This window comes from Sapajus apella, unplaced genomic scaffold (assembly GCF_009761245.1).
Source record: "Sapajus apella isolate SASKATOON/1434 unplaced genomic scaffold, GSC_monkey_1.0 scaffold40, whole genome shotgun sequence".
Lineage (NCBI taxonomy): Eukaryota > Metazoa > Chordata > Mammalia > Primates > Cebidae > Sapajus > Sapajus apella.
This window is the reverse complement of record NW_022436980.1, coordinates 6,782,853-6,802,932: the sequence shown is the minus strand read 5'-3', so window position 1 is coordinate 6,802,932 and position 20,080 is coordinate 6,782,853. Positions and strand designations below refer to the sequence as shown.

The window sequence follows — 20,080 nt, the reverse complement described above, 5'->3', positions numbered from 1 at the left end:
AGGTGGAGGTTGTAGTGAGCCAAGATCGTGCCACTGCACTCCAGCCTGGGTGACAGAGTGAGCCTCCGACTCAAAAGCAAAAACAAAAACCTATATTATAATTTATTAAATGTGATTAGGTAGCTCTGAATCCTTGGTGTGTTATTTTTTTAAGGTGTAATAAGACCAGTATTAAAAAAAAAAAAACCCGTAAAATGTATACTTTTTAAGAAATAACAGCAGTCACTCTTTTATTCCAACATGCTATCTTTATTAAAATATTTTAAACATTGATTGCAAAAATAATAAATGCTTTTATTTTTAAAATGCAAACAATACTTAAGTATAAAAGTAAAAACTGAACATTCCATATAACCCTGGTCCATCCCATTTCCTGCAGAAAACCACTATTAACAGTTTTAGGCTTATACTTCTAGATGCAGTTTTATTTCCTGAAACTTTGTCTTTTACTAAATACCATATCTTAGAGATGTTTTGATATCAGTACATACAGAGATACCTTATTGTTTCATAGTATTTCATAGAACAGATATACCATAACTTCCTTCCTACTGGTAAACATTTAGATTATTCTCAATGTCTGACACATAAAAACAAAACTGCAGCCGTTATTCTTTGCGTGCACATCCCTGCATAATATAAGAACATTTTTGAAGATTTCTAGAAATTGAATTAATGTGTCAAAGGATCTACATAGTTTATATTTTAATACACTGTGTTCATCAAAACATTTTTTTTCTGAGTTTCTCGTTAGATTAGATAAGCTGTGTTTTGTTTTGTTTGTCTTAGCTCTTGTTTAACCTCTAGAAAACTAGTGACATGCTCTTGGAGAAGCCCCTCTACACAAGGCCAAAGAAGCTGAGAAAGCACAGAGGAAATAATCAAGGCTCACCTGGGAAAGCAACACAGCTTCACCATCATTCTCTTGCGAAAATTTATCAAAACAAACAAGTTTATCAAGTGCTGGGTGTTCAAAACCACACAAATATATATATATATATATGTATATATATATATATATGTATTTAATTAAAACCTTAAGTAGTCTTAAATGATGCAGCAAAATATGTCCATTCACATGTGGATACTTATCTTCTTAGATATGAAATGATTTTATATGGCAATATTTTTAAATTCTAAATTCTTATAAATTTTACATATTCCATTACTTAAACTTTCATATTTCTCACAAAGACATTCCTCAGGAGTACAATGTTTTAGAACAAAAAATACAGTCAATCTTTACAGAGGGAGGGCAAAGGGTGTAGTTTCCTGTCTACACCTCTGTAGACAGCAGTGAATACATATAAGAGACAAATAACAAGGCAAGGCCCTTTTACCTTTCAGTAGTCCACAAAATGAAGACTGAATTTGAATTTTGATAGACGTGGCTTTCAGAGACGTCTGACAGAAGCCATGCATGAATTCCTTTTTTTCTCGTTTATAGCTCCCTTCTTATGTAAAAAAAAAAAAAAAAAAAAAAAAAATTCCTGAGATGGCTTAGTGATATAAACTATGGAGACAGGTGTGGGTGGTTCTTTTAAGTGCACAATAACCAATAGATCTCTCTCCTGAAAGAATTCTGAGATGCTAAATAAGATATTTCCTGTGGCCAAAAGATTTTCTTCACTAGTTTTTGTCAAAATGTCTTTTCCCAGCTTAAGTTCTCTGACTTTGACTGATGCGGGCCTTCGCACATACCTCATAGAGTTTATCTCTGGAATGAATTCTTCAATGCCAACTAAGGATGAGCGGCAGGTCACAGCTTTTCTACTGTCATTGAATTCAGAGTGCTTCTCTTCGGTGTGGCTCCTTAGGTGTCAAAGGAAAAAAAAAAAAAAAAACCACAAAAAGGCATTCCTACATCATTTGCACTCAAAGGTTTTTTCCTCCAGAGTGGATCTTACTATGTCGGACAAAAGCAGAGTGGTAGCCAAAGGCCTTTCTACATTCAAGGCACTCATAGGGTTTCTCTCCAGTGTGACTCCTTGTGTGCAGAGTGAGGGAATAGCTGTAGTAAAAACCTTTCCCACATTCTTTACACTCATAGGGCTTTCCTGCAGTGTGTGTCATGCTATGCCGGAAGAAAACAGAGTGGTGGGTGAAGGTCTTCCCGCATTCACTGCACTTATAGGGTATGAATCTTCATGTGCCGGGTTAAGGAAGAGTTGTAGTAAAAGGTTTTCCCACACTCTTTGCACCCAAAGGGTTTTTCTCCAGTGTGGGTCATACGATGCTGGATGAAGACAGAGTGACAGTTGAAGGTCTTTCCACATTCACTGCACTCATAGGGCTTCTCTCCAGTGTGAATCCGGTGGTGGCACAGGAGGCGCGACCTGCGGTTAAAGACTTTTCCACACTCCGTGCACTTATAGGGCTTCTCGCCTGTGTGAATCCTCATGTGTCGAATGAAGTTGACCTTTTCACGAAAGGCTTTTCCACACTCCTGGCATTCATAGGGCTTCACTCCAGGGTGAATCTGCTGATGTCGAACAAGGAGTCCGTTCTTGTTAAACACTTTCCCACATTCCTTGCATTTGTAAGTCTTCCCTTCACCAACCAAAGTGTCTTTACTTGGTCCCCGGGAGTCACATTCATGGAGACTGTCTCCTGTGGAGACCTGATGCTGTAAAACGCATGAGTGCGGAACATCCCCTGTCCCCAGCCCATTGCCTTTAGGGCTCATCTTCCTCCAGAAGGTCTCCGTAGGGGAGACGGTAACCAGACTCAAGCACCCTTCCTGCATTTCCATCCACGTTTTCCCTCACTCACCTCAACCTGGAGGAACTTCTGGCTCTCTGGGTTAGTCTTTCCAGGAGCAAGCCTCCCTAGGACAAGGCTGGCTGGCCCTGGCTTTTACTCTGTCACCTGGACGGCTGCTTTGACAAAGGTCTCTTCCGCTCTTTTACCACTGCTTCAGCTGGTAGATCAGCTCTGGTTTGTATGCCCCAGTGAGAGGGGTCTGCAGGTCTCTGGTGTCACCTCCCAGCACAGGGTCCTCTGGGGCTGGTCCAGCTGCTTCCACTTCTTCCAGGTGAAGATCATGCACACGCCCTGCACCACTGCCTCGGATGCCGCCACAATGGAGCAAGACAAAAGGTCCACGTGGCACCTGCATCAGCATGCGCAGCGGAGTGCTTCCGACTACAGATACCAGAGAGCCGCGCGCAGCCTCCACCAGCTAAACTACAAATCCCAGAGACCTCAGTTTCATTTTTAATTCCTGGGAATTTGACCCTCAATTAATTCTAAATGGAAGTTGATGCCAGTTGTGTCAGGGAGGACCTGTGACCTTCCACACAAACATGCACATGAGAACATGCATGTAAGGAACTTGTTCATGCAGGGTGTGGAGAGTGTGTCCTACTTATCACTTAATTTTACCCGCTGACCCGATGATAAACTGTACCCTGGGGCTGGGCATTAAAGTTAATCCAGTCAAAATACTCAATGTAGAGAAGACATGGAAATTCAGGATCTCTTTTATATTGTGGATGGTTCTGCAATTAGTATCACTTTGGAAAAGTTTGGTCCTATCTCCTAAAGGTCTTTCCAAAGCAAAGCTTTCTCACGTGTACCAGGAAATGTGTTCCAGAATGGTCGCATTAGCAAACACCTGGAGAGAGTTCAGGAAAGAGGATGGCCTCTACACAGAACACAACACTGTTCAGCTGCCCAGAACCGCTGCCGTCCAATACTGCTCCCAGGGGAGCCAGGGAAGCATCACAGTTTATGCTGCAGAATCCTCAAAAATGAAGGGTTCAACCGTACCAAATCGCTCTGGAGCTGGTGAGGTGTGGAAGCTGTTATATGGGAATTGGTGACAGTGGTTTGAGCTTTGAGCAAGACCCTGATCTACTGCCCTACTGTTCTCAAAATGCAACTGGTTATTAAATTGAAGAAAGGATCGCAGAACTAGGGAATGAGAGGCAAATTGGAAGGTTCTGGCGAGTACTGAAGAGGAGAACTGATAGTCACTGACACATGGACCCCTCACTCCACCCCTAGCAGCTGTTTGAAATGTTCCTTTCCCAGAATCTAATCAGCTCAAGAGGAGAGACCCAAACACACCGATTTTGCAATTCTTCCAGTGAGAGGCCCTGGCAGTTTGACTTTTAGCAAATACTTACTTTGTTTTCTTTTTCTTTCTTCTGTGTTGGCCAGAACCTCTGTCTATTATGCTGAAAAGAAGAGGAGCTCTCAAATGCCATTTTCATTTTCCTGATTAAAAAAAATTCTTCTAATGTTTCTTAACTAAGAATGTGTGTAGTGTGAAATTTTGCTGGTATCACCAGCTTGATTACTTTCATATGGTGTAAATATTGAGGCCAGAGAAACAAAAGAGCAGGCAGACATGCTAACTGGAAAATCCAACAGAGTTTTCTCACCCGAAGTATTTGAAACATGTCAGTAAGGCCATAATATAAGGCAGAAGCCTCGGCCATGTTGTCCAGACAGCAAGACTCTTCCCACAGATGGGAAGCAGTAGTGGATGGCAATGACTTAGGCAGCTATGCATGAGCTCATTTGAATAGGTTCTGAACTATCTTGCCCAGGACAGTGCCCCCATCAATCTCAGGACACTGCACATTTGACAGTGAAGTTCTGTCCAGCAGTGGTTCTCAAAGTGTCATCGCTGGTCTCAGTTGTGTTCATTTTTAAGAGTTAAAGAGCTGGGCGCAGTGGCTCGCGCCTGTAATTCCAGCACTTTGGGAGGCCGAGGTAGGTGGATCACAAGGTCAGGAGACCAGCCTAACCAACATGGTGAAACCCCTCTCTACTAAAAATACAAAAATTAGCTGAGCGTGATGGGGCACACCTGTAATCCCAACTATTCAGGAGGCTAAGGCATAAGAATTGCTTGAACCGGCGAGGCAGAGGTTGCAGTGAGCCAAGATGGTGCCACTGCACATCAGCCTAAGCAACAGAATAAGACTCTGTCTTGGGAAAAAGAGAGCTAAAGAAAGGCTGATCACTAAATACATGCAATCTAACCATGATTACGTGGGCAGTTACAAAATTAGTGAGTTTTGTTTATTGGAAATGTTTATTTTTTTCTTTAATGACTTTTTCTGTCAGCATATAGTTTTAATGATATAAAACAGCTCCTAAAATGATAAAAAGTTCCTGTTATTTGAGCTGTCAGTAGCAAAGCTTGTAAGTAATGTGAATATCTGAGCAAAAAGTTGGTACAAATTAGGTCATATCAATAACAATGCCCAGAGTCTGCTCTCTGGAAATTTTCAGGGGTCTTCTCACAAGGGCTCCTCTGGATGACTTAACCAATGTGACTATAGACTGTCATCTGCAATTTTTTGTCCTTGGACACACCCATGGGTCTCCTCTTATTACTATAATCTCGGCATGAACATAAACTCTTTACTATTAGACCAAAGTGTGGCTTTAACAAGACTTTTCTTAAGACTAGGGGGTCACAGAGGGTCTTTCACATATATAATAACAACTGGATACTAGATAGGGCTGTTCGTAGAGTCCTCAGTTCCCAGTCCATTCTCCTGGCCTCCATACGGCTGCCTTCTGCTCAGAATCCATTCTCCCTACCACCATTTTAGGAAGATGCCAGGTTTTCTCTACCATTCAGGAACACCTCACACGTGCCTCAATTCCACAGTGCCTAGGCCCAAGTCGAAGTCCAGACAGAGGAACTAACTCCAATCCAGACCTGTATTCCCCATTTTCTGTTTCCATCTTTTACAAAGATGCCTAATCAGTGTATTATCTTCTTCCTTCAGTGGAGAATCCACGGCCGTTCACACAGTTGTGGCCTTACCCTATGACTCCAATAGTATATCCCTTTAGAACATAATGTCACGTTTCTACAAGATATATGTACTTACTTTTTTGGGTTGAATTGAGCCCCCCAGAAAGATGAAGTCCTAACCTCCAGTGCATGAGCTTGTGACCTTATTTGGAAATAGAATCTTTGCAGATGATCAAGTTAAAATGAAGTCATTAGGATAGGCCCAACTAAAATGTCTTTGCCTCTAAAAACACAGATTCTCTTTATTTTATTTTATTTTTTGATATGGAGTCTCACTCTGTTGCCCAGGCTGGAGTGCAGTGGTGTGATCTTGGCTCACTGCAACCTCCACCTCTTAGGTTCAAGTGATTTTCCTGTCTCAGCCTCCAGAATAGCTGGGACTACATGTGCACACCACCATGCCCAGCTAATTTTTGTATTTTTAGTAGAGACGTGGTTTCACCATGTTGGTCAGGAAGGTTAACCACTGACCTCAGGTGATCCACCTGCCTTGGCCTCCCAAAGTGCTGGGATTACAGGCGTGAACCACAGTGCCTAGCTGTGATTCTTTATTTTAGAAATACATTCTCCCTTGTATCTTCCTAGTCCTTTATCTTTTATCTCATGCCATCATTTTTCACTTTCTTCCTGGTGATACAGCTAATTATTTGTGCAGCCTGACTCTCTCACCAAACTATAAGTTCTCAAGAGCAGAATTTCCATTGAATTCATCTTTATATCTCTCAGAGTAAGAAACAGTGTGCCTTGCATGTGGCCAATAAGCAAATCCATGTTCTGCCTGATTTGATTCCTTCTATAACCCTCAGAAAAAAGTGTTTTATACCCTTCAACCAACGAAGAGAAGTGTGACCAAAGATGAGAATGACCTGTCCACATAGAATTCTTTCACCATTGCTTATTGCTTCAAACAGTATTAAGCCCCAGAAACAACAACCAAAACACAAAACCAAGCAAAGCTCATTTATTAATTATCTCTTTTGTGAATCAACTCTTTCTTTGTGTGAGACAGTTCTGTTTCTGCCTGCTAAGGGAGCTGTCCACTTCAAATGCAAAAGCAAATTGTTACTGCAGTCACAGTTTTAGGACCAGCTTCTCTTCCTTTTCTGCTTGTGTCAGGTGCCCTAGGGTCCTGGAGCCATTGCAGATAAGCTCAACAGCTGCCTCTTGGGTCTCCAGGTGGATTCTCAAGTTCTCTCCCCATGGTGGTTGCTGTGGGGGAAGAATGAGTTTCTATTTTACTCAGAAAATACTCTTTATGACTGGAGGTTTCCCAAGTACTTCTGATCTGTTCTACTTGTCTACGATTTGCTGACAAGTTGCTGACTTTTCAATTATATATGTGTATAAACATACATATTCATTAGCATGTTTTCCGTTACCAGACTAATAGCAAATCATTCAGATGTTGCTGTGAAATGTCACCATTTCATGCTGTAATATTTCACTAAAAAGATTCAGAAATAGGAAACAGAGAGAAATATTTATTGTTTCTTGGTCTAGAAGGGTTGGTAAATTCAAAGTAGTGAAACTTAGGCTTATGATGGGACTTACTTGTTGAATAACCTTTGGAAAATCACTTCACCATTGAGTTTCTTCACCGGGAAAATGAGGGCTAAGACCAGATTTTCCACATCTAGGAATTTTCTTCTTGCCACATTTATTAAAGGCATAATAATTTAGGTCTCAATTAGCATGCAGTAAAACTATAGGAGAGAGGCTGTGCAGGTCTAGGTAGGATAAATTAATCTCAGGGTACACGAGTAGTAGTAAAGAGAACATGTTGTGAGAAGCAGAATTTGTGAATTCAAAGAACCATTACATTTATAACTTCCATCTGAGATTTAAAGGGCAAATTTCAGATGAACCACCATGTTCCATTTTAATTCAGTATATCTTAGGATTCCCCGCCTCAAAACTCTTAGGTCCTTTGCTAAAAAGTCAGGTTCAGTCTTAGCAGTCTTTGATTATCTGGATATGGATGATCATGCTCTCTTTAAGAGCTCATTAACTAACTCCTCTCATTTCCATCCTTCCCAATAAGCCACTCCAGCCATAGAGCATGGACCAAGATGTGGAAGAAGGAACAATAAATACAGTCCACACAGAAGTCTAGTAGGGAACCCCAAAACCACGCCTTCCCATTCTGGTTGTCCTAGCCCTTTCCATAGCTTCTTTTTGTTTTCTTATTCAATTAACGTCTCCTCCATGGTGCTGTTCAAAGTGGTCAATTGGAAGATTCTTCTATTAGTGTCTAGACAGATGTGGCTATTACCGTTTGAAACTTAAGCTGTTCTTCTGAAGACTTTTTGGCCTTTCTTCCACAAGGGACATAAACAGAGCTCATCTGCGGGGGATAACCTAGTATCTTTTGATCTCAGGTAGAGTTAAGACGGATTACTGTGGTGCTGCTTTTCTGGAATTTGCCTTATATAAGACAGCCTGATTTATCTCAGCTGATATGGTTTAGATCTGTGTCCCCACTCAAATCTCATGTTCATCTGTAATCCCCAGTGTTGGAGATGGGGTGTGGTAGGAGGTGATTGGATCATGGGGGTAGATCCTTCATGAATGGCTTAGCACTACGTTTTTAGTGCTGTTCTCCTGATACAGTTCTCATGACATCTACTTGTTTAGAAGTGTGTGGCACCTCCCCTCTTGCTCTTTCTTTCCCCTGCTCTGGCCACGTGAAGATGTCTGCTCTGGCTCTGCCTTCACACATGAGTAAAATCTCCCTGATACCTCCCCCAGAAGCAGATGCTGCCAGGCTTCCTGTACTGCCTGGGGAACCATGACCCAATTTAACCTCCTTTGTTTGTGAATTACCCAGTCTCAGGTATTTCTTTATAGCAGGATAAGAATTAACTAATACAGAAAATTAGTATTGAGGAGTGGGGCCTTGCTATAAAGATACCTCAAACTGTGGAAGTGACTTTGGAACTGGGTAATAGGCAGAGGTTGGAGGAGTGTGGAGGGCCCAGAAGAAGACAGGAAGATGAGAAAAAATTTGGAACTTTCTAGAGACTGGTTAAGTTGTTGTGACCAAAATGCTGATAGTGATATGGACAATGATATCCAGACTGAGAGCATTTCAGACAGAAATGAGGAACTTTTGGGGAACTTGAACAAAGGTCGTATTTGTTATGCATTAGCAAAGAACCTGGCAGCATTGTGTTCCTGTTCTAGGGATCTGTGGAACTTTGAACTTGAGAGTGATGATTTAGGGTATTTAGCAGAAGAAATTTCTATGCAGCAAAGTGTTCAGTAAATAATCTGGCTGCTTCTAACAGCTTAAACTCATATATGTGAGCAAATAAATTACCTGAAACTGGAACTTATATTTTAAAGGGATGCAGAGTGTAAAAGTTTGGAAAATTTGCAGCCTGGCCATGTGGTACAAAAGAAAAATCCTAATGGCAGAGCTGCCCAAGTCCTCAGGAACCCACCCTTGCATCAGTGTGCCCTGGAAGTGAGACAGGGAGTCAATGGAGATTATATTGGAGCTTTAAGACTTAGTGACTGTCCTTCTGGATTTCAGACTTGCATGGAGCCTATATGCCCTTTCTTTTGACCAATTTCCTCCCTTTTGTAATGAGAGTTCTTACCTAATGCTTGTATCTTGGAAGTAACTAACTTGTTTTTGATTTTACAGGTTCATAGGCAGAAGGGACTAGTTTTGTCTCAGATAAGACTTTGGACATTTGAATTAATGCTGAAATGAGTTAAGACTTTGGGGACTGTTGAGAAGGGAAGATTGTATTTTGCAATGTGAGGACATCAGATTGGGAGGAGCCAGGGGCAGAATGATATGGTTTGGATCTGTGTCCTCACTCCTGTCTCATGTTCAAGTGTAATCCCCAAGGTTGGAGGAGGGGCCTAGGGGGAGGTGATTGGATCATGGGAGTGGATCCCTCCTGAATGGTTTAGCACCATCCCTTTGGTGCTGTTCTCATGATAGAGTTTTCACAAGATCTGGTTGTTTAAAAGTGTGTCGCACCTCCCCTCTTGCTCTTTCTTTCTCCTGTTCAGGTCACACAAAGATGCCTGCCCCTGCTTTGCCTTCTGCCATGAGTAAAAGCTCCCTGATACCTCCCCAGAAACAGATGCTGCCATGCTTCCCGTACAGCTTGTGGAAACATGAGCCATTCAAACTTGTATTTACAAATAAATTACCCATGGCCAGGTTTAGTGACTTACTCCTGTAATCTCAGCACTTTGGGAGGCTGAAGTGGATCACTTGAGATCAGGAGTTCAAGACCAGCCTGGCCACCGTGGCGAAACTCTGTCTCTACTAAAAATATCAAAAAAATTAGCTGGGCATGGTGGTGCATGTTTGCAATCCAGCCATCCCCACCAAGCTGCAGATGTGACTGAAGCCATTTTGGACCCTCCAGACGAGCCCATCTGCCAACTGAGCTGAATGACATCAGTGCATGCCACAAGGAGCAAAAAACTCACTATTATGGGCCAAACTGTGTCTTCTCAAAATTCATAGGTTGAAATCCTAGTCCCTAACATCTGAGGATGTGACTATTTGGAGACAGAACTTTAAAGAGGTTATTAAGGTAAAATTAGGTCATATGGGTAGGCCCAAATCCAATATGACTGGTGTCCTTGTAAGAAGAGGAAGTTAGGACACAGACACACACAGAGGGCATATGGAGACCCATGGAAAAGTGGCCACCTACGAGCCAAGGAGAGAGGCCTCAGAAGAAATCAACCCTGCCCCCAATTTGGTCTTGGACTTCTGGCCTCCAGAACTATAAAAAAAAAGTATTTCTGTTGTTTATGTTACTTTGCTTTGTAACCCGTAGTACTTTGTTACACAGACCTAGCAAACTAATACATTCACCCAGCTAAGAACTTGTCACTCAAAGGAATTTCGAAAAATAATAAAAAATAAGATGGTCACTGTTTTAAGTCACTACGTTTTTTGGGTAGTTTGTTCCACAAGATAGGAATGGGAGCAAGTTTGGAATTCTGAAGATTGTCTTGTTCTGTGAATTTCCATCATCTTGTTGGCTTAGAATGGACTGCAGCAGGCAAACTCAAAGAATTGATACCATTCAACAGAGAAGGTAGGGTAAAAGACAAAAGCCCACACTTAGGGCTTTTGTGGTACTTGAGAACCAGGACTTTTTAAACAGAGGTTTAAAAATATTTTTTCATTAGTTTGAAAAAAAACACCAGAAAAAAACTGTGCATATGATGCATTTTATATAGCTATTTTACGGGTATGCCATTTGGTCAAGGAGGGGGATTCCTTGGGAGAGAGAATTGCAGTACCAGATTGCAGGCCGAGAGCCCTGTCTGACCTAGATTCTGATTTTCTAGAAGAGTGATTATAGCTCTGGAGGCAGGGGTTAGGTCTCATGGCTTTCACTAGGAAGCACTTTTCTTAGCCGTGGGGGATATTACATTACAGCTAATTACAGGCTGTCTGCTAAGAATTTCTAATTACTTCATTTGCATTAGTCTTGTTTTCCTAAGAAGCCTGTACACTTTCTGGAAGCATCTTGAGGACAGGGACACACTTCTCTGGGGTTTCCTACTCCAGACAGAGCCCACCTGACACCCTGAAGACATCAGATAGTAGAGACAGGCAGTAGAACATGAAATACTCAGAATGCAGGTTCTAGAATCAGCCTAAGTGGATTCAAATCCAAATTTTTCCTCTCACTAGCTCTGTCACCTAGAGCAAGTTGTCTAGCCTTTCCAAACCCATTTCCTCATCTGCAAAAGGGGAATGTTCATAGTATATACTTTACAAAGCACTTGGAACTGGGCCTGGTACCTAGCAATTGCTCAATTCACATTAGTAACTGGTCATGTTAACTAATGTTTTTTTACTTTGACTTAGCTCTAAAAATTAGAGAGCTCCTACATACTCACTACTGTCAGGTTTGGGATTTCCATGTCGGGACGGGGAGAGGTAGGTAGGTATGCAGATGCTGCTGGAGTTAAAGAGCCTGGGCTTTGGAGGGACCTAAATCCCAGCTCCCCTTTGTACAGGTTGGGTGTATTTGCATTAACCCCAGCGGTTGACACAGGGCCAGGTGGTGAGAATTTTCAAGGCATTGCTGTCACCACTTCTCTCCCCATCTGTCCCCTCTCTCCCCACAGGTGGACAAATCCCAGGTGAACATCTGGCTCCCAGGCCTGGCCAGCTGTTCTGTTAGACCTGGAGACCCCTGCTGAAGCCAGAGAGACTAAGAATCCACCACCATCTCCATAGCAGGGACTTTGAGAAATTCAAAAAGAAAAAGTTAATTAGAAAATGCTTAAATTAAGGCCTATTTTTCAGTTAATTCCCTTTCTTCTAGGGAACTGATAATCAGAAAGTGTGGGCACAAGAATCCAGTGCTGGAACTGGCTTGGCTGGCTTGTGAGAGATGGTGGTGCACATCTCTTCCCAAGTTCAGCAGCATCAGGATGGCAGCTTGAAAGCAGCCACTAACATTCACTAATGTTTCAAGCTGGGGATTCTTCTCAGTGATTTGGTCGTTAAACATTTACTTGGATGCCTAGTCAGAGGACACCTGTATCTCTGATGCTGCCTGCGTAGTAGGTCTAGAAACTTGTAGTGGAAACATGACCTTGCAATTTCTTTCTTTCTTTTTTTTTTTTTTTTTAAGACGAAGTTTTGCTCTTGTTGCCCAGGCTGGAGTGCACTGGCATGGTCTCAGCTCACTGCAAACTCTGTCACCTGGATTCAAGCTATTCTTCTGCCTCAGCCCCCCAAGTAGCTGGGATTACAGGCACTCGCTACCATGCCCAGCTAATTTTTGTATTTTTAGTAGAGGGGTTTCACCACAGTGGCCAGGCTGGTCTTGAACTCCTGGTGATACACCTGCCTCAGCCTCCCAAAGTATTGGGATTACAGGCATGAGCCACTGTGCCTTGCCTGACCCTGCAATTTCTTGATTCCTTCAAAGCTAATGTCCCTGAAGTAATTTGCACAATATGAATCATTTGGATGTATAAGAAGATTCCTCATTTTTTTAACAATTTTTACCCAATATCTTATTTTTTTATATTCTTAGTTTTTGTTTTATAATGTATAAAATATATTATTACAGCCATATATATACATACTTCATATAAATGTACGTATTTGACAAGTCTGTTTTATTTTCTTACTTTTGAAGCATGAACTAAAAAGAAAAAAGATATGGAGATCATTGTTTTAGGGTAAAAGGAAGGAGAATTAGTTCTAAGAAACTCAAACTGGATGATTCAGGAGGGGTGTGTGTGTGTGTGAGAGAGAGAGAGAGAGAGAAGGGGATGGGCACAAGAAGTAAGAGGTAAAGGTAAAAGGTAGAAAAGGTGGTTGCTTTGATATTTTAGGCTGGGATATTTTATTTTATTATTTTTTATGGGAGGGGTATTTTACTTGCTATGCAAGAAGGAAGGTGGTCACTGTTGTGATCAGTGCAGCAGCAGAGGCTGCTTCTTGAAGATCTTGGAAGGAAAGTCCTTGCAGATGCCTTTCGGCAACTAATGAATCTCCTGGAGGGCTTGTTAGAATGTTGGTCACTGGGTCCCTTTTCACAGAGATTCACATTCAGTAGGTCTGGGATGGGGCCTGAGAATTTGCCCCCCATTCTTTTTCAGTCTCCATTATAAATTATTATTGTATTAATAAGACTTAATATCACAGTCAATTTGCTGTATGTTGCTAACCCTTCATTTTCAGTTTCCATACTTGTCTTCCTGAAGACTAGTCACAGGCAGCTTGGGTGCTGGCACTGGTCCATGACTCCACCTGGAGTAGAAACGGTGTAAAGTTCACAGATGACAATGATGTGGTGTTCCTTAGATAAGTAATCACTCACTTCTCTGGATGTCTCTATGACTTCTTTTCTATATTGTTTTTTATTTCAAAACAAATCAACATACAATACCTCCAGATGATAGTGACAGAAGAACTAACAAATTCTCAAGGGATGTGATGCTGCTGATCCCGGCCCACACTTTGAAAACTAGCGATTCAAAGAAAAGTTTAAAGATAAAAGATACTGCTGATGGAAAGCCTTGAGACTCAGAGGGCGGAATAGAGAGAATTTGGAGTAGGAGAGAGTCGGGAGTATGAGAAATTGGGTCAGATTCGAGCCATAAAGGAAGAGGGGTCTAGATGTTGAGCATTGACCTTGGAGGCCTGCACCTCTGGTGCTGGTTCACATAAACAGAAAGGAATAGAGGACATGCTGGGCTTAGCTCTGCAGATTGTAGTGGTGAGGCAGGAGGCAGACTGGACTGGTAGAAGGGAGCGGGTCATGTCTTAGAGCCAAACAGAGCCCTGGAGGCCACATCTATATATTTTGACCCCTCTTTCCCCCTTGTAGATTTCTACATGCTCTTAGTTACTCATACCTCACATCATGCCTCACTTTCCTTCCTGAAGACTTTTCTCAGATTTTCTGGAAGGGTAACTTCAATTCTGTAAGGCAAAAGTTCTGTTTTCAGACAGGGTGATTGTGGAGCCAGAGCCCTCTAGCCGCCCCATGAGAGTCATGTTCTCCTTAACCACTTTGACAGGAGGATCAGATATTTGTGCTTACCACTTATCTCTGTCTGACTGAGAGAGCAAGCTATGGACATGAACTTTTTTTGGACTAGGGAAAATCTCACAAATCCTTTACTGAGATTTTATCATGCCTTCCCTTGAGCCAAGACACCATTTCCATCAATTTTTTTGATAATGTGTTTTCAAAAACTCAGTCTAGGCATGCCCGAACATCCCATCATGCTTCTGAGGTATTGTCTAAGAGCATGCACATCTGAATATATGGATTAACACTGCCATCACGACTCTGCACAGGGATTGGCTGCATGCCAACAGCTGTTACTACCTCGACATTTGCCTTTATATTATTATATGTATTTATTTATTTATTTTGAGACAGAGTCTTGCTCTGTCACCAGGCTGGAGTGCAGTGGTGCAATCTCGGCTCACTGCAACCTCCCCTCCTGGGTTCAAGTGATTCTTCCACCTCAGCCTCCCAAGTAGCTGGGACTACAGGCGCGTGCCACCACAACTGGCTAATTTTTGTATTTTTAGTAGAGACGGGGTTTCATCATGGCCAGGATGGTCTCGATCTCTTCACCTCGTGATCCGCCCACCTCAGCCTCCCAAAGTACTGGGATTGCAGGCGTGAGCCACCACGCCCGGCCTACCTTTATATTATTTAGATACATCTGCTTGTTCTGAGATTAGACATCCTTGCTTCATCCACAAAACAACCTTTTTGTTTACCTGATACAAATGACTATCCTATAAATCCACTTTTGCTTGTCTGTACCTGTCATTCACTCTTACAGCTTTCTTTCTATTTTACATTATTTTTGTTTAAGTATATAACATCTAGCTAGATTGTAAGCTCCATAAGTAAACGTTTTTCTTTATATCAACCACAATGCCTAGCATAGCAGTTTTGCAAAGGAAGTTCTCAGTGTTTGTTGATTGATTGACATGAAGAAATGGTATTAGGGCTGTGAAATTTGTTACGACAGGGAATCAAGCAGACTGAGCTCAGACTAGTAACTGCCTACCCAGTATAAGGAATTTGGCTAAATACTGAAAAGGTACTTTAATTATTATGACTTTGTAAATTAATTATATATTTCCAACTGTATTTTCCAGTTGTGTGCATAATTATTATTATGCTAAACAGTATTTTTACTTAAATGTTTAGTAGTCATGTAAGGGACTGAAATTAGTAATGTTTTACAGCCAAACCAAATTAATTTTTAATTGTTGTCTTCTCACAACCTTACCATTGGCAATTCCTTTAATGCAATGTGCAGTTTAATGCTAATCACCCTATATCGTGTGAGATGCATTAAATGGCAGAGGCCTTGAATTTAACCCTGAAACAGACAGGGATTTCGTTTTCAGGAGCTCTTCCTCCAGAGCCCTGAGTCCTTATGCTCTATCACCTTGGCTGTGCGTCCCACTTGGAGTTCTCTCACTCTTTTTAATTTTCAATTTTTGTGAGTACATAGTGAGTATATATGTTTATGGGGCAAAATGAGATATTTTGATACAGGCAAACAGTGTATAAGAATCACATCAGGGTGCCGGGCGCGGTGGCTCACGCCTGTAATCCCAGCACTTTGGGAGGCCGAGGCGGGTGGATCACGAGGTCAGGAGATCGAGACCATCCTGGTCAACATGGTGAAACCCCGTCTCTACTAAAAAAATACAAAAAATTAGCTGGGCATGGTGGCGCGTGCCTGTAATCCCAGCTACTCAGGAGGCTGAGGCAGGAGAATTGCCTGAACCCAGGAGACGGAGGTTGCGGTGAGCCGAGATCGCGCCATTGCACTCTAGCCTGGGAAAAAAAAGCAAACCCCCTCCTCTTATTTTTAAATGTACAATAAAAAGAATCACATCAGGGTAAGTGGGGTATCCATCACTCCAGCATCTATCCTTTCTTTGTGTTACATACAATTATTCTCTTTGTTATTTTTAAATGTACAATAAATTGTTGACGGTATCACCCTGTTGTGCTATCAAATATTAGACCTTATTCATTCTATCTAATTATATTTTGTACCCATGAACCATCCCCATTTCGTCCCCTGACCTGCCGCTACCTTTCCCAGCCTCCGGGAACCATCATTCTACTCTCTTTCTTTTTCAAGGCAAAATCCCATTGCCTTGGTCCCTATACCTATTATGATGGTCCTGGATAAAGGCTGGCTTACCATGCTTTAACAAGGGTAATTGCCTAATTTTTCTAATTATGCAATAGTTTAATCCCGTCCAGGATGGAGGAGGAGAAGGAGGGAAGCAATGTGAGTGGGTAGGAGGGCTGTGAAGAGTGGCCGCAGGAGAGGCTTAAGCAGAGAGGATCAGCTGCCTCTTCCCAAAGACCTTTCTTCTGACTCTGCATTCCAACCTATCCTAGGGGTGTCTGTCTTATTTTCACAGCTGGGAAGAAGAAGGAAATTTCCCATAGTCGGTTGAACTTCTTGGCAGCTTTGGAGGCTGGAGGAGACAGATCCTCAGAGTCACCTCACGGGAGGGAGCTTTGACAAACAGAAGTCAGCGGTCCCACCCCTAGATTCTCCTCACTGTTTGCCGAAAGCCAGGGTCAGCCAAGCCCCGTGGCTCCCAGGCTTGTTAATAAGCCTCAGATCATGGGCAGTCCTTTCGCGTGGAGTCTGATTTTCTGAGGCAGCTCTAGACAAGCGGCTTTGGAACCACGTGGCTCAGAGCGCCCCACTGTGAGGAAGCTTGGCTAAGGCTGCGAGGCAGTTGTGGGTGATGGGGCTCAGGGTGGGCTCTTCCTGGTGCCCAGGGCGACCAGGTCCCCTTGTCTCCCCTGTGTCAGGGGCTCCGGTGCTCCCTGAGCCCTTCTGCTCCTTAGAGCTAAGGCAGGAGGCAGGGCCTTCTCGCCCCCCGCCATAATACAACCTGCCACCAGGAGGCGCTGCTTTACAGAACGGGGAGTGGGGAGCTTGGAGGAGCGAGCACGGCCCCCTGCTGCTTCAGGATGTTGCCCTTGATTCGAGGCAGAGACAGGGGGCATCAGACAGCTGTGAGAGCCGTGGAGCTCCCCCACCGCTTCTGAGCCAGGGGGAAGACTTTGGAGAAGCGGAATCCGAAAGACACTGCTGGGAGATTGGTCTGCGCTCTGGGAGAACCCTAGGTCGTGTTTCCTGGGTACCAGTCACCGGTCTTGTGGATGTTCCACCACTCCCAGCCCCGCTGCGCTCTGGGCTGCGGGCCACAGGTTTTCCGGATCGTGCCTGCGGTTGGTGGCTGTGGACGCAAGTGCGGCTGGCCTGCGGCTTTCACAGGGCGCAGGGCGGGCTTGGGGATGGCCGAGCTGGGCGCTGACTTTAAGAGGGTTTCACAGTTTAGGCCAGCACTTCCTTTACAGGCAAACGTGACGTTCTTTCCCAGCACCTGTACTCACGCAGCTGCTTCAGGGTGAACCAGACTTGTCCAACTCACAGCCCCAAAAGTCAGGGAAGAGTAAAGCACGGTGGCTGATTTTAGCACTTTTAAAATAGAAATGCGAGTCAACACCTGACGGACCTCACAGGTCCCTGCAATGACACAGCGGCTGTTGATTGGCCCTAAAAGCTCAGGGTGGCCCAGGAGGCTCTCAGAGAGGCCTGCTAGAGGAGCTGGGGGCTGGTGTTGAGTGGGTGGGAACCAGAGGGATTCCCCGTGGAGTCTCTGCAGGAGGCTCTGAAGGGTCTGGGGTAGATTCCCTGGAGAGAGACTTCTGTCATTTGCTTTCGTCCAAGGCAGCCTTAGGGTCTAGCTGGCAAGTGTCCACTTTCCTGCAGAAACATCCTGTCCTCCTGTTCTATCAGATAAGGAGGGCAGAAGGAAGTGGTTGGGTGGAGTCCTGGCGGTGGCATCTGGAGACTAGGATTTTACTCTTGGCAAAACACATTATATAGATAAGGATATTGTCCTCCAATTTTCACTTCCTAAATTAATACTGTTATCAATACTATTATGGGTGTATTGAACCCCTGTGATGTTCCAGGCACTGTGTAAGTGCTTTACCAAACACTAGTTCATTAAATCCTCACAACCCTGTGAAAGAGGTACTCTTATTCCTATACACAGATGGGGAAACTGAGGCTTCAGGAGGTTGAGAAAGTTTTCCAAGGTCACCAGACAGGATGACTTTGGACCCAGTCTGTTAATCATCCCCCTCAAGAGCAGCATTGATCAAAACTGACTTGACCGTGTTCTTCTTTGGACTGGTTACTTAGCAACAAACAGAAAAATTATTTAACAATTGTTTAAAACCAACTCTAAGTTTCTTTGGATTTCTCATTGCATAAGACAGGTCTCACCTCTTTGGCTCCCACCCACGATGGAGACACAGGCAGTGCAATTTTTTATAGCCCAAATCCTCATGTCCACCACTTTCTGTGCTCTAGTCCTACTAGCTGCTTTTGGCCCTGCCACTCCTGGCTCCCTCGCCTTAGTGAGTTTGGGAAACATCCCCCCAGTTCAACCTCTGCACCTTCCCTCGGACACACATTTGGTATCATTGCTCCTTCAGCTGTAGGAATTGTAGCTGTTGAAAGGTGGTGGAGCATCTCTTGATGTGAGCCTTGAAGGACAGGTTGAATTGGATAGGCAGAGAGAAACTGGTACGGCATATATTGTCTAAGGGTCTGTAGGTGGGGGATAAGGAGTGTACAAGTCATAGAATTGGGAATAGGCAGAACCCAGGGAGGGGAGAAAGCTGACCTGATATAGAAGACCTTGCAGGGGAGAAGGAGGGCAGGGGCCTGGATGGTGTGAAATGCTAGAGGTGCATGCCTGGAATGGAGGGGGCAGGGCACCAGGCTTCAGATGCCTCTGGGTGCAGAAGCAGATTTTCAGGATGTACAACATGGAGCATGCCCAAGGTAACTGCGTTGAGAGCCTGGGAGGCAGGTGAATGTGGATCCTCTACCCCGTCTCCTGACTGAGTTCACCAGGGAACAAGCTTCGTAAACTCTTTGAGGGCAAGGGCAGTGATTATTTACTCTCATATCTTCAGAGCCTCGTGTTGAGATTGTTGCTTTGTAGGTACTCAGGGACTTTCAAATGAATGAAGGGAGGGAGGGAGGGAGGAAAGAAGGATGGGTCCATATTAGGAGCTGGTGATGGGCTGGGAACTCCAGGCAAATGTCAACCAATCCCTCTCCTGGGTCACCCCCAGGGGCTCACCCTTCTCTGCATTTCCGACTCTCATGGGGTCGTTGTGCACAGGAAAGCTCCCTCCTCTAATCTCTGATTCTACTGAATCAGAGAAACTAAACCAGAATTCAACGAAGCCTCAGTCCAGATAATACAAAAAAAGTAAGATTTGAGGAGATCTCCTTCAAGGGAAAGTTGCTGGGTTTGTCCAATACCTTTGTCCCATCCATGTATCATCCCCCAGGTAAATGCTTCTTGTTCACTTGTTCGTTAGATTTCAAGTGCAGCCCCTGGCCTGTAAGTCCCTCTTGTCATTGCACATTCCTCAGCAGGAGGATGCCAGGGGAGCCCAGCCAACAGATCCTCAACAGGAGCAGGTTCTTCAGAATCTTGGGACACAGATGCCCTTGAGCTCTTTGGATAAAGGCTGATTTTTAGAAAAGTTCATTAAGACAAAACTTAAAAACAATAGCTTGACTAATTACAACCCAAAGACGAGTGTACCTCTAACCACAATTTTTTGTTTATTTTTAAATGTTTCCTTCATGGCCTTTCTTGTGGCTCACCCTACGCCGTTTGTGTACGTGTTGAGAACTTTATGTGTTTTTAACATGGTTTTTGCCCAACTTGGTTTT

The 20,080-nt window shown here is 43.5% G+C and overlaps 1 protein-coding gene across 1 annotated transcript; it reads right to left on the bottom strand.

The window, feature by feature from the left end:
* Positions 1–1,255: 1,255 nt before the first annotated feature.
* On the bottom strand, positions 1,256–3,094 carry ZNF80 (zinc finger protein 80). The gene is given in 2 exon segments (XM_032298904.1): positions 1,256–2,137; positions 2,139–3,094. Coding segments are annotated over 2 exon segments (876 nt in total). The 5' UTR covers positions 2,753–3,094; the 3' UTR covers positions 1,256–1,875.
* Between the last annotated feature and the right edge of the window lie 16,986 nt (positions 3,095–20,080).